The sequence below is a fragment of the Cyprinus carpio genome, chromosome A4 (assembly GCF_018340385.1).
Source record: "Cyprinus carpio isolate SPL01 chromosome A4, ASM1834038v1, whole genome shotgun sequence".
NCBI lineage: Eukaryota > Metazoa > Chordata > Actinopteri > Cypriniformes > Cyprinidae > Cyprinus > Cyprinus carpio.
The window spans coordinates 13,536,343-13,548,370 of NC_056575.1; the positions used below are offsets into that span (position 1 = coordinate 13,536,343).

The 12,028-nt window shown below is 37.9% G+C and overlaps 2 protein-coding genes and 1 long non-coding RNA gene across 3 annotated transcripts in view; 1 reads left to right on the forward strand and 2 right to left on the reverse strand.

Moving 5' to 3' along the window:
* LOC109067954 (serine/threonine-protein kinase 38-like) lies at positions 1–6,625 on the reverse strand. The gene is made up of 14 exons (XM_042741759.1): positions 6,406–6,625; positions 4,838–4,977; positions 4,656–4,707; positions 4,271–4,393; positions 4,111–4,194; positions 3,877–4,000; positions 3,526–3,680; positions 3,275–3,377; positions 3,048–3,109; positions 2,854–2,971; positions 2,605–2,728; positions 2,299–2,394; positions 2,035–2,126; positions 1–1,475 (listed from the first exon to the last, which is right to left on the reverse strand). The coding sequence occupies exons 2-14, from the start codon at positions 4,969–4,971 to the stop codon at positions 1,348–1,350; spliced, it is 1,395 nt and encodes a 464-aa protein (XP_042597693.1). The 5' UTR covers positions 4,972–4,977; positions 6,406–6,625; the 3' UTR covers positions 1–1,347.
* Positions 5,574–12,028, forward strand: part of LOC109067976 (leucine-rich repeat and transmembrane domain-containing protein 2-like) — a 26,764-nt gene continuing 20,309 nt past the window's right edge. Inside the window, exons 1-2 of the mRNA XM_042741778.1 lie at positions 5,574–5,764; positions 10,629–10,776. The gene's annotated coding sequence lies outside the window, so the exon portion shown is untranslated. The remainder of the gene's footprint in view (positions 5,765–10,628; positions 10,777–12,028) is intronic.
* Positions 11,574–12,028, reverse strand: part of LOC122140062 — a 5,182-nt gene continuing 4,727 nt past the window's right edge. The window contains exon 4 of the long non-coding RNA XR_006156788.1: positions 11,574–11,710. This is a non-coding gene — a long non-coding RNA (uncharacterized LOC122140062). The remainder of the gene's footprint in view (positions 11,711–12,028) is intronic.

The following is a 12,028-nucleotide window of genomic DNA, read 5'->3' on the forward strand; positions in this document are numbered from 1 at the left end:
TGGTCTGTGAAAACTTTAATGTTTTTTTACATTTATTTCTTGCTTTTACATTTTTACACCAAGTAAACATATAACAAAGCAACAAAAATTTATATATTAAGTAAACCCCCCCAAGCACCAATCTTTTACACAAACTACAGCATTTGCTCTTTTCAGTCTATTTGGCCAGTACTTTGTAGTCATGCACAACAGCAGGTGCCCAGTCACTAAATATCCTCAATAATTAAGAAACTATTAAATTTGGATGGAAATCGGAGTGCTGTATGATGTTACTGGCCGAGATGTGTCATACTCAATATACAAAAACGCCAAAACTTACTTAATGCAATAACAGCCATACACTAGAAATTCACTTACCAGTTTGTGTTCTCCACTCAGGCGTTTACCACCAGTAGTTGTTATTTGGTTAAAGGTTTGATCATCTTAAGTTAATTTTTGCCGACAGTATGCTAAAATGTTTTTGAAATTTAGCTGATTATTTTCATCCTTTTAAACCCTGTAGATTTGTAAAGCTTGATTACATAAAAGAGAGCAAGTTTTTAGCATGTTTTATCTTCCCTTTAAAACCACTGATTGAAGCTACATCTTGCATGTGTTACAACACAACTACAAAAATGGTTGCATAGGTAAACAATGCTCACAATCAAACAAAAATGAATCAACTACATCACTGTGTGAATGAAATGAACAGGAACAGATAGAGGAGGGCTGGCTGCTCAAGGGCACTGACATAAACAGAAACAAAAAAAAACCCCTAATTCCCCTCTTCTTAAAGCTTCTTCTAGGTAGGTTGCAATCATATATTAAAATTAAAACAACTGCACAAAAACACAAAATACATTTGTGGGGAATATTCAGCATCAGGTAGTTAACTATATCATACAGTGTGTCTAACAGTGTACATGTTTCAGTTGGGTTTATACAGATTCTAAACTTCCTTGGGGAAAGAAGCTTAAAAGTGACTGAGAGAAACCAACTTTATTGCAGTTTAGTCACCTAAGAGGTCTGAGGTTAAAACATCCTCTGTTTTCTGAACGTAAGGCTTCAGTGATGTATCTGCTTCCCTTTTTTTCCCCCTCTCTCTCTGACCCTGTTTGATCCAGTGTTGAAGAGCATTTGGACAACATTTGTGTCTCCTTTTAGCAGAGCAGCAGGACAAGAGAGTCTCTCCATATGTTTGGCCATATAAATATTATGCTTTTTTTTATTGTCACCAGGGACTCCTCTGAGAACAAGTCTACTGTGTAGCACAAAGCGGCAGTGCATAAGCTTTTCATCTGCAGAAATCTGCATTTGAATTGTCATTTACATTCTAATCCTCCTTTTTTCAGACCATCAGTGCCAGTTTCAAGCCTTGCCTGCCTTCATATAAGTGGGGATGGTGCCACGCTGTGTCAATCCCTCAAAGCGTTTGTAGGTGTAGTTAAGAAAAACCCAGTCCTTGGACTTGAAGTCTGGTTCTGTAACATTTGTTACTGAAATGAGAGTGAAGAGGACATTCAGAACAACAAATAGTAACATGAAATATTTAAATATTACTTTATTTGTATCTTATTTTACTCCTATATCCTAAACCGATGTTCTAAAAACTGGAAAACAAGAAATTTGTGGAAAAACCCATAACTTAAATGTATTAAACAAACTTAACAATAACCAAACTCAACTTGACCACGAGGGTCACTGAATCAGATTAAAGGTTCACACCAAGGGTGAAAACTTTAAACTGCGAAGTTTTAAAAATTGTTCTAATAGCATAGTACACACCACAACTTTAACGATAATAACACAGAGGAATGATAACATGAACGATAAAATTGTTGACCGCAAATCAGAATCTATCCAACTTTAACGCGGCAGACAAAATAACCGTGGTATTGTCCAGTGGTGTGTTATCATTACTGGTGTGACTGTGAACAAGCCTTAAATCTGGAGATATTTTGATGCAAATTCAAATAATTTCTAAATGTGTGTATTTTTGTTTATGTACAGCATGTCCATAAAATTTAGCTGATTATCAAAAACAGTTTACGGTACCTGGCTGTAGAATGTCTGACTCTGGAAAGTCATCAAAGTTGGACGTATCATCGATGCTCTTGATGTCAATGGAAATAGCAGCAGGTCTCTCTCTGTGAGAAGTTAAACAGTTCAAACTTCAAACAATGGTTCTCTATGATCGTACACCCATTAATGTTGCCAAAATCAACACTTTATTTGTCTTGTTCATAAACAGTGATTTTGCAGTTCTAGACGATACTGTGATGACGCAAGAAACACAGAAAAGCGTGTGTGCAGAAGTACCTGATATGCTCCCAGTCCACGGACTCAAAGAAAGGGTGAGATTTGATTTCATCCACACTTCCTGATCCAATCCTGTTTTCTGCATCTGTGCAATACCTGAGAACACAGTCAAACAGTTCGGTCAGATCAAATTTCAAATAATCTCAAGTAATGAATAGCTTTTTTTTTTTTTTAAACGGTGGCACTCTTTACTTGAAGGAAACAATCACTTTAGCCTCAAAAGCTCAGTGATGTTTTGTTTTCGAATTGTTAATCGACTCCTTTCTTCTATACGGTTTGTGTTACATATATGGAAATATCTCTGACCTAAGGATCAAGTCCTTGGCTTTCTCTGAAATGGGGACTTCAGGGGGGAAAATTAGTGTTTCTCGCCAGTTCATGACCTTCCTGTAGGTTTCCTGTGGCGTCTCGGAACAGAAGGGTGGGTAGCCTGGAACATGAAAACAAAAACCTGTTTTAGCACCGGAAAAGGCTACAGCATAATGCTTTTACAGAAAGAAAGGACTGGCCTGATATGACCCGTTTACTTAGTGTTTAGTATCTGAAAGTACTAACCTATCAACATCTCGTACATTATCACTCCAAGAGACCACCAGTCACAAAGCTTGTTGTAGCCCGTCTGCATGAAGACCTCAGGGGCGATATAGTCTGGCGTCCCGACGGTTGAATATGCCTGTATATGAAAGGAATGGAATCACTGATACTACCAGGAAATTTCTGTTTTGTAACATAAAGAAACACTCTCCTACCAGCTGTCTTCGGTTCTTTTTCCATGTTTCTGCTTTCCGTTTTGAATTCATGTTTTGGAAGGCTAAAGGAGGTGGAAACCGAGCAAATATGATTAGTTATGTCAATATGACTGGGAAGGAAAATGTTCTGAATATGTACAGTACAGCAAGCCATTGAGTTCTTATGATATGACTTCTTTATTTTTTTGTATGTATTAACAAGTGTTGTTTCTCTGTGGGTTACTCACAGAAGTCACTGGGAGGGTTGTGCGTGAGGTTCCTGTAAAATTCAGTCCGATGGGCCTTCTTCAAGCCTGTGCAGAGGCCAAAGTCAGACAGTTTGACATGGCCCTACAAATCATAAAGACAGTATGTTATGAGGTGTTCAGTTTCATACTGTACAATAGCCTTCCATAAACCCATTCATCTCCATTGAACACTGTGACAATGTTATATTGTTTTGTTTGCGGGTAAATAAGAGATAAAGGCGAATCCCCACCCGTGAGTCGAGCAGCAGGTTGTCAGGTTTGATATCTCTGTGAATGAAGCCCAGCTGGTGAATGGAGTCAATGGCCAGAACCGTCTCTGCGATATAGAACTGCGTAGCTTCTTCCGACAGCGTGTCTTTCTTCATCAGCAGAGTCATCATATCTCCTGAACACACACACACACACACACACACACACACACACACACACACACACACACACAAGAGTTACGGCCTCTGGGCAGCTGCTCTAAAAATAGGACGTTCCATAGTGCTGCTATGAGCAGACTGCCTTTTCCAGTTCTATATCCCTAACTGCTACATCAGTAAAGAACATGTGACATTTTGTTCATCTGTCTTCACCTCCAGGCAGAAACTCCATGATGAGATACAGATTGCGTTTATCTTGAAAGCTGTAGAACATCTTCACTACCCAGGCGCCATCAGCCTCCACCAGGATATCTCTCTCGGCCCGGATATGAGCCACCTGCCCCGGGGAGGGATACAGGTGAGGAGAGATATTATCAGTGGATGGGTACGACAGACAGGGGACTATCCGAGATGGCTGAATTAAATGGAATCGAATGAAGTCCATACCTGCTCTTTCTCTAACATGTCTGATTTCCTGAGGATCTTCATGGCATAAATGTGACCCGTGTCCTTTTTCTGAACCAGCCGCACCTGAATACAGCACAAAATGAGGATCTTTTGAGAACCGACTGAGATCTAGTAAAACGGTAGACGTCTATAGACACACCTCTCCGAATGCTCCTCTCCCGATCACTTTAAGCGACTCAAAGTCATCGAGACCTAGACGGGTCCTCTTGAGCCGCAGAAACTCGGTCTCCTTACGTGCGTGCAGAGAGCGCCTCATACTCTTCTACAACAAAAATACAAACTACTCAGGAAGATATTTTGAATCAAATGCAGCAACACTGGTCACACATTAAACATCACTGGCATACTCGAAGCAGTACAAAGCACACAGTCTGAGTCTTATTCAAACCACTTCTCAGATAAGCAAAGCGGGTTTCTTTGTTGACACTTCTGTGATTATTAACTCAGGCAGTCATTTAGAATAGGACTCCAGAATAATGTGAGGTAGCTCTAAGGTCAGTAGATGTTCTCTGAGGGCATCTCACCTCTTCATCAGGTAAACCCTCCTCATCCATCACCTTCTCCAGCTTCTTCTGCCTGAAACAGAGGGAACCGCTGTATCACGACCAGCCACAACAAATTAGCTTTATTTTAATGCAATAATACTTGACTGAGACGATACGCTGAGTGATACAGGTATAGTGGGTTGAAGTGTTGCTATGGTTACCTCATCTCCCGCTCCTCGTGTTGGGTGAGCAGGGTGCTGTAGAAGTGCTCCAGCGTGAGTTTGGCCACCGTGACTCTCTCACGTGTGTGGTTACTCATCGGGAGCGGCGCTGCCATGCCTCCCGTCATGGCCATGCTAGTCTAGAAAGGGAATATCATTTGCAAAGCAAAGCTCTCTGAATATAAATGACTGCAACTACACCGAAAAGCCTTACCACCACACAAACCACATGTTCAGTATGTGTACATGTGTATATGAAAAATAAATATCAGTATTTATTGTAAATTATATTATTTTTAGATAACATTAATGTAATTATTAATAGTAATCATCATCATCACAGTGACCAGGAACAATAAAAATATAGCAAAATAATTAATCATAATTATATTTATTTTTAATTATTTCATCAATGAAATTTTTAGTAAATTAGCGTTATTACAGGCAACTAAAACCAAAACCATAAAAGTTCATTTTTGTTACTTGAAATAAAATAAAAGGCAACATTTTCTCACTTTTAATTAACCAAACTTGATGAACCAAAAAAACTAAAACAAAACCAGAAATTAATAATAATAATGATAATAATAAAAAACTATATAGATATAACTTAACAAAAATGAAAAATAAATTAAGAGTAAAAACTATAATCTGATGAAAAGTGTCCAAATAGTTCATTAATTACTGGTAGGTGTGGGTCTCTCTAATTGGTGAGAGAATGTAAAAACCCGGAGCACATTTTCAAATAAGTGATTTCAGAACACTTCGAGTGGAATGAAGAAATCCATTCTGTCGCTCCGTTCCATTCATACACGGTGCTCCAGGCCGGATTTTAGTATGTGCGTTGCTGCTTGGATACACGCAAAACTTGACCGTTTGGCTTCTTTTAAACCATTTCCAACTAACTGACGAATTTTTGCCTGAAAAGTAAGTTACTCGAGTTTGATATTGTGTTTATGGAAATGTGTTTTAAGCAGTATCACGGAAGTAAGAGTGTTGTTGTTCTGAATATCAAATACTTGGCAGTTTTGTGCCAAAAAGCCGAATCGCAACCGCGCAATATTCAGTATAACAGCAGCCGTGCTCACGTCATATTTCTTCATTAGCATATTTAATATCTAGCTAGCCATCGTTTGTTTGTAAAAAAAGACCAGCTCGGGACTGAGAAGTCTCCTGCACCTGCTGCGGTCACTGATGTTCAAATGAATCTGGGAAAACGCAAACTTGATTTGAGCGCGCTCGGCCTCGCGTCTGCGTGCGTGACCTTGAGGACGTGACATGCAGTTTGACAGGTCTATAAAAACAGATGCATTTACGTGGAGACCCCCCACAGATCACAGAGAGGTGGTCATATTCAGTGAAAATTGAAAAAAAGCCTCGTTTATCAAAAACGCACAACATCGTGATGGATGGGTGATATATAACAAACCAACAATGCGATTGTTTGTTTAGTCGTCACACACCTGCTTCTGTATCATATGTTATATGAGCGTGAGCCTGCATAAAGCTGATGATTTACAATAGCACCACTGTGATTTATTTCCATCATCGTATTTCTAAATTCTCACCTCCCCGTCCTCCTCCAGATTAGACAGTTTGCCGGACAGTCGAGGATCAAAATAAGGATGAAATGAAGCCAAGTGAATGGCCGTCAGTTGAGCAGGCGGACCAGAGTGGCTCAGTGCGCGCTCATGTTTATTCTCTATTCAGGCTGATGTTTGTTGAGCGCTGCGGCGGAGCTGCGCTGAATCCGATCCTCCTCCCCACACGCGCTCACTCTGACAAATTAAGAGTCCCTGACATGCCATTTTTCCAAAATAAAAGTAGTTAAGAAGGATAATAATATACATGGACAAAATAGCCCATATAGTAAGGCCCTCAGACTAAGCAAAACAGTTTAACATAAATATTTTTTTTTACATCCTTGTATTTATTTATTTAAATGTTGTATACATTTGGCAAATATAGTTTTTTTTTCTTTTCTTCCAAAATATAAATGTTTAAAAAAAAAAAAATCTATTGAATTTTCTTTTGAAATCCTTAAAAAGTCATGGTTTCCACAAAATATTAACCAGCAAACATTAATAATAAGAACCATTATTAATAATTGAGCACCGATACAATAATACTCTAACTGAAAATAATTGACCACCAAATCAGAATATTAGAATGATTTCTGACGGTTCATGTGATGCTGAAGACTGGAGAAGTGGCTACTGAAAAGTCAAATTACATTTTAAAATAGATTACAATAGAAGAAAATAATATTTCAAAATATAAATAATAATGTCATTATTATGCTGTTAAATATTTTGAGTTTTCCTTAAAATCCTTTAAAAATCACAATTTTGTGATTCACAAATCACAAAATATTAAGCATTAAAAACTGTTTTCAACACTGATAATAAGAACCATTATTGATAATTGAGCACCAGTAATAATTAATGATAAATGAACACCAAATCAGCACATTAGAAAGATTTATGAAGCAACACCTAAAACTGGAGTAAAATTCAGCTTTGAAATCACATGAATAAATTACATTTTAAACTATATTTAAAAAAAAACTTTATTTTTTAAATTACGCTAATATTTCATAATATCAGTTTTTTCCCCTGAATTTTTGATCAAATAAATGCAGACTTTTTTCAAAAACATTTATAACATTTAATATTATATATTCATATTGTATAATTATTATTAATATATGTAATAGCCTATTTAGAATATATATTCAAATGAGATTTAGTACCTCAAGATTTAACATAAGAAAACACTTCACCAGAAAATACTCGGTTCTTTCTTTATTTCAGCATAGATCACTGATGTTCACCTTTTAACTAAAAAGCATTTCAAAATTAAGTTTTAGGTGTACAGTAAGACACATGGGATTCCTGTAATGCAATATTCACAGTGTCAGTAACAGTAGCATTTGAAAAAATAACAACATATGCACTTCAAAAATATCCCTTCTTGTGCATGTACTGTATACCTAAGCAAAAACATATTATTTAATGTAAGAAAGTAAACATAACACATTTTTGCCATTTATTCTGACAAAAGATTTATAATCTGTTGTATTAATAATGTACAGTTATAATAATTGTCCAAAACAAAACAAAAAATCAGTTTTTGTGCAAGTTGCAGGACAGACAACATAAAGGGGTCATATGATGTTGCTAAAAAGAACATTATTTTGTGTATTTGGTGTAATGAAATGTGTTCATGTGGTTTAAGGTTCAAAAAACACATTATTTTCCACATACTGTACATTATTGTTTCTCCTCTATGAAACAGTATAAGGAGGGCGTGGACCAGTCTTTGATAAAGAATATCTCTTTGGATTTGAGACTTTAGTCTTTGCAACTTTAGAGATCTTATCTATTCACAAACAACTTGTAACACTCCAAAGAGAAAGGAAAACTTGAAATCGCATCACATGACCCCTTTAAAATCAAAGGTTTAAATACATCTTTGAATTTCCATAAAAACCTTGTCATAATGTTAATTTATTAGTCCATTGATCACCTTTGGTGTCAGAGAAAGATGTGAAAAGCCATGCTAACTCTCTCTCATTTACACACAGATCAATAGATTGTGCACTTTTCTTCTGCCTTATATAGAGATACAGTCACATACAGCTACTGGCCAGAAATTCTCCTCTGTAATGTCCCGGTTCAGTGAAGCTCAGCTTCTGTTCATCCTTGTCTGCGTCTCATATTGATCTATCCCCACTGATGACTGATTTTTCAAAGACGTTTTTGCAGACGGTTCAGAGACAGTGTGACGACAAAGCCATAAAAGCCCAGCACTGTTGTGGAAAAAAAACTTCCACAAACTTGTACAATTTAACGAGGAATGCTACATATAATTGATGTTGAAGACTTTGCACTGTAGAAAAATAATGTGTTCTAGTCTAGTCAACTCATGTTAGTGCTAATAAAAACATGCTGAGTTGAGCATGTGCACTATAGGTGACTCTCTTGGGAGTTTAACAGGCACTCTGTCATTGACGGATGAGCGCAGAGACTGATAAACAGGCTAGGAACAGCATGATGGACAAGCTGATTGCCGCGGCCCCACCGCAGTCCTTAGCATTTTCCTAAATCTGAACAGAGACACAAAATATGTACCAGAGGTTTCAGAAAAATCTTATTTTGCATGCAGACAGATTGTAATCAAAAGGCATTGCTGTAATGCATGTCTGAAAGCAGTCTAGTATGTGTGCGTTTACTTGAGGGTGGTAAGCTTGACAAGTCTCAGGCCTCCTTCGTATTTTTTGAGAACTCATGTTGACACATTTAACTGAGGCATTGTGTGCTCAGTGGTTAAAAAAAATGACGAAAAAGCAAGAATAACCAACAAACAATTGCTTTATACCTCAATCCAGTTCACAAATATATATATTTTAAATATAATCCACTTTATAATCCACCTAAAGTTTTACTTGTTTTAAAAAAGGTGCACCCAGTACATTGTGTAAAACATTTCTAATGAAGTTAATGTACTGTTGGCACCTTTAAGTGACTAAACAGATCTCATTCAAAGCTGTGATTCATCTCCTCAGTGTGTGGTCTGTGGAGCCTGATTTAGCTGGGGTTTAAGGGTATATTTGACCTCTTTGGGCTCCATGGTGATTGGTGCGTACTGCTGAGAACAGTCACAATCTGCCTGAAGCACCACCAGCAGTAAGTTACTATCAGGAATCTGATTAATTACAAACACCCTGCGGGCAATAACAGAAAGAGATTAAGTCTAGTTAATGGCATTCTTATTACAGGCCATGTTTAATAAAAAGAAACGGTTATTCAGAACAAAATTGCAGTTTTTAAACATTTCAGTAATGTAGATATAAGTTAGGAGAGAGTCTGGTGCTGAGTAGACACTCGTGTAAAGGAGTCATGAGGAGGTAACCATAGCAACAACATACTGTAAGACTCCTCCTCTCAAGCGCTTTCCACAAGAAACTACATCGACCAGACATACTGTAAATACAGCCAGTTGTATTTGACTGTGCTCTTAGTGCCAAAAGAAAGACAAACACTCAAGTACACTTAGACCTTGTGCAGAAGTTTGATAAATATTTGCTTACCATATGAATTTTTTTCAAGCACTTAAGAGACGAGATGCAAGAGGACCATAATAATCCTATCCATTATTGATAAAGAAAATGATTATCTTGTGAAAATAAAGCAATATGCTTAAACATCCATTTTTTTCTAAATATTACTGGCATATCCTCTCTTTTGTACCGCAGCTGTATTTTCCTGTATATTATTTGTCTTCACCACTAGAGGGCGTCAAAAAACAGAAAACTATGTGAAGGCAGTAGAGCTGACTGTGAGCATAGGTTTTCTTTTGCCTGACAAACTAATATATTAACGCTGTGTAATCCTCCTCCGAAGGGCACTTTGGAGTGAGAATGATCATGGCTGCCATATTGAAGGGTTGTTCCAAATTGAAGTGCTCAACACTAGCCACTTGAAAGGGTCCTTCGGAATGAAGGATTTCAAAGGGTACAACTGATGGACCCTTTGCTCCCATGATTCTTCGTGCAGGTTTAATTTTCTTAAACCTTAACTGGTCCGGCAAGATGACATAGAAGTACGTTTCAAGGATTTATAAATCCAGTAACAGCTTTATTTTCAAATGCCATATGCTATAGGATACTTTTATTATACACTTTGAACAACAGTGTGATTTGAATAATCTAGACAGCAATAAAAAATGTCACTTTGTTCATAAATATCAACATGACCAAATCTTTCTCTGCTCTCTTTTTCACACACAGCACTAGCAATATCACACACAGTGATGGAGACAGCACTTAAAGTGTTGGCTGTGAAACGTCAAGATGAAGGAGGGTTACAGAATTACAGACATAAGAGGGCAGGTGATGAAGATGAAGAAGGAAGACACAGGAACCCCCATACAAACAGGTGAGTAACACAAGTGAATGATGAAGTGATGGTATTACTTTACACCAAGGGTCTCCAAACATTGTCCTGAAGAGATTAGCTATAACTTTGCTCAACACACTTGCATGGAAGTTTCTAGTATGCCTAGTAAGACCTTAAGATTAGCTAGTTCAGGTGTGTTTAATTAAAGTTGGAGCTGAACTCTGCACTCCAGGACCAAGTTTGCAGACCCCTGCCTAACACTGAGGCTTTTGCTTTAGACACACCCTCCACAAAGGGATCTGAGTGCCACAGACTGTAGATGTTGAAGTCCACTAAAAACCTGGCAGAGAGAAAATGTCTGATTTTACAAGGGATGATCTGAGTCACTCATCTTTTAAAGCGCAGAAAATGTTCTGACAAACAGCCACACTTACAACAGGAAGTTCGACAGGAACCATCTCAGTGCTGCCAAAAGATTATAAAAGGGCTGAGGGAGGAATGAAAGAATGAAGCTGGCATCCTTTCATTTCAATTACACTGAGAATTGCCGTTCAAGATCTTATGACAGAAACCATATATCTTGTCTTTTTTTCTCTACACCATCACAAAGGGTCATGGTGTGAAGGCCAAGCCTTTATCACGATCAGCACTGACCTGTGACCTCCACCCATGCACACTGGATTGCAAGAACAGCAATGTAATGTTTTACAAGTAACACTGATAGCATCTGATGGTTGTGTTCTGGTAGACGTTATTCAAACAGACAGGACAATGCTTACACTTAGCAGGGGTCGAGCGCCGCTAGCAGAGTGAGGATTCACCTTACACATGGCCTGATAGTCATAGAGTAGCACTCTGTGGAAAACAAGCAGTGACAGCATGTACACCTCACGTGCTCATACCTTATGAACATGCCCATTTTTAAGAGCTGTGACATCACCGACCCATCAGTTTCCCCCAGAAACCTGCCAACCTACAGATACAGAGAATACAGAGACACGTGGCTTCAAGACATTGTAGCTATTTATTATTTATTTAAACAGGATCTCTTTCTGGTTCACAACAGGAACAATGACAGCTCAGAATGAATGCATCTGTATTAGTAATTTTTCCATAGGCATGCTGACTTTACTTTTCATTAAAGCACTGAAATCAAATTTTAAACAGCATTTGGGCTCCGTAAGGCTGCAGGCCTACATCAGAGTCAGCGTTTACCGCAGCCAGTGTGCTGAATTATTCAGATAACCCCGCTATCCCTCCCCTCCTCTATATTTACCCTGATGATGCACTG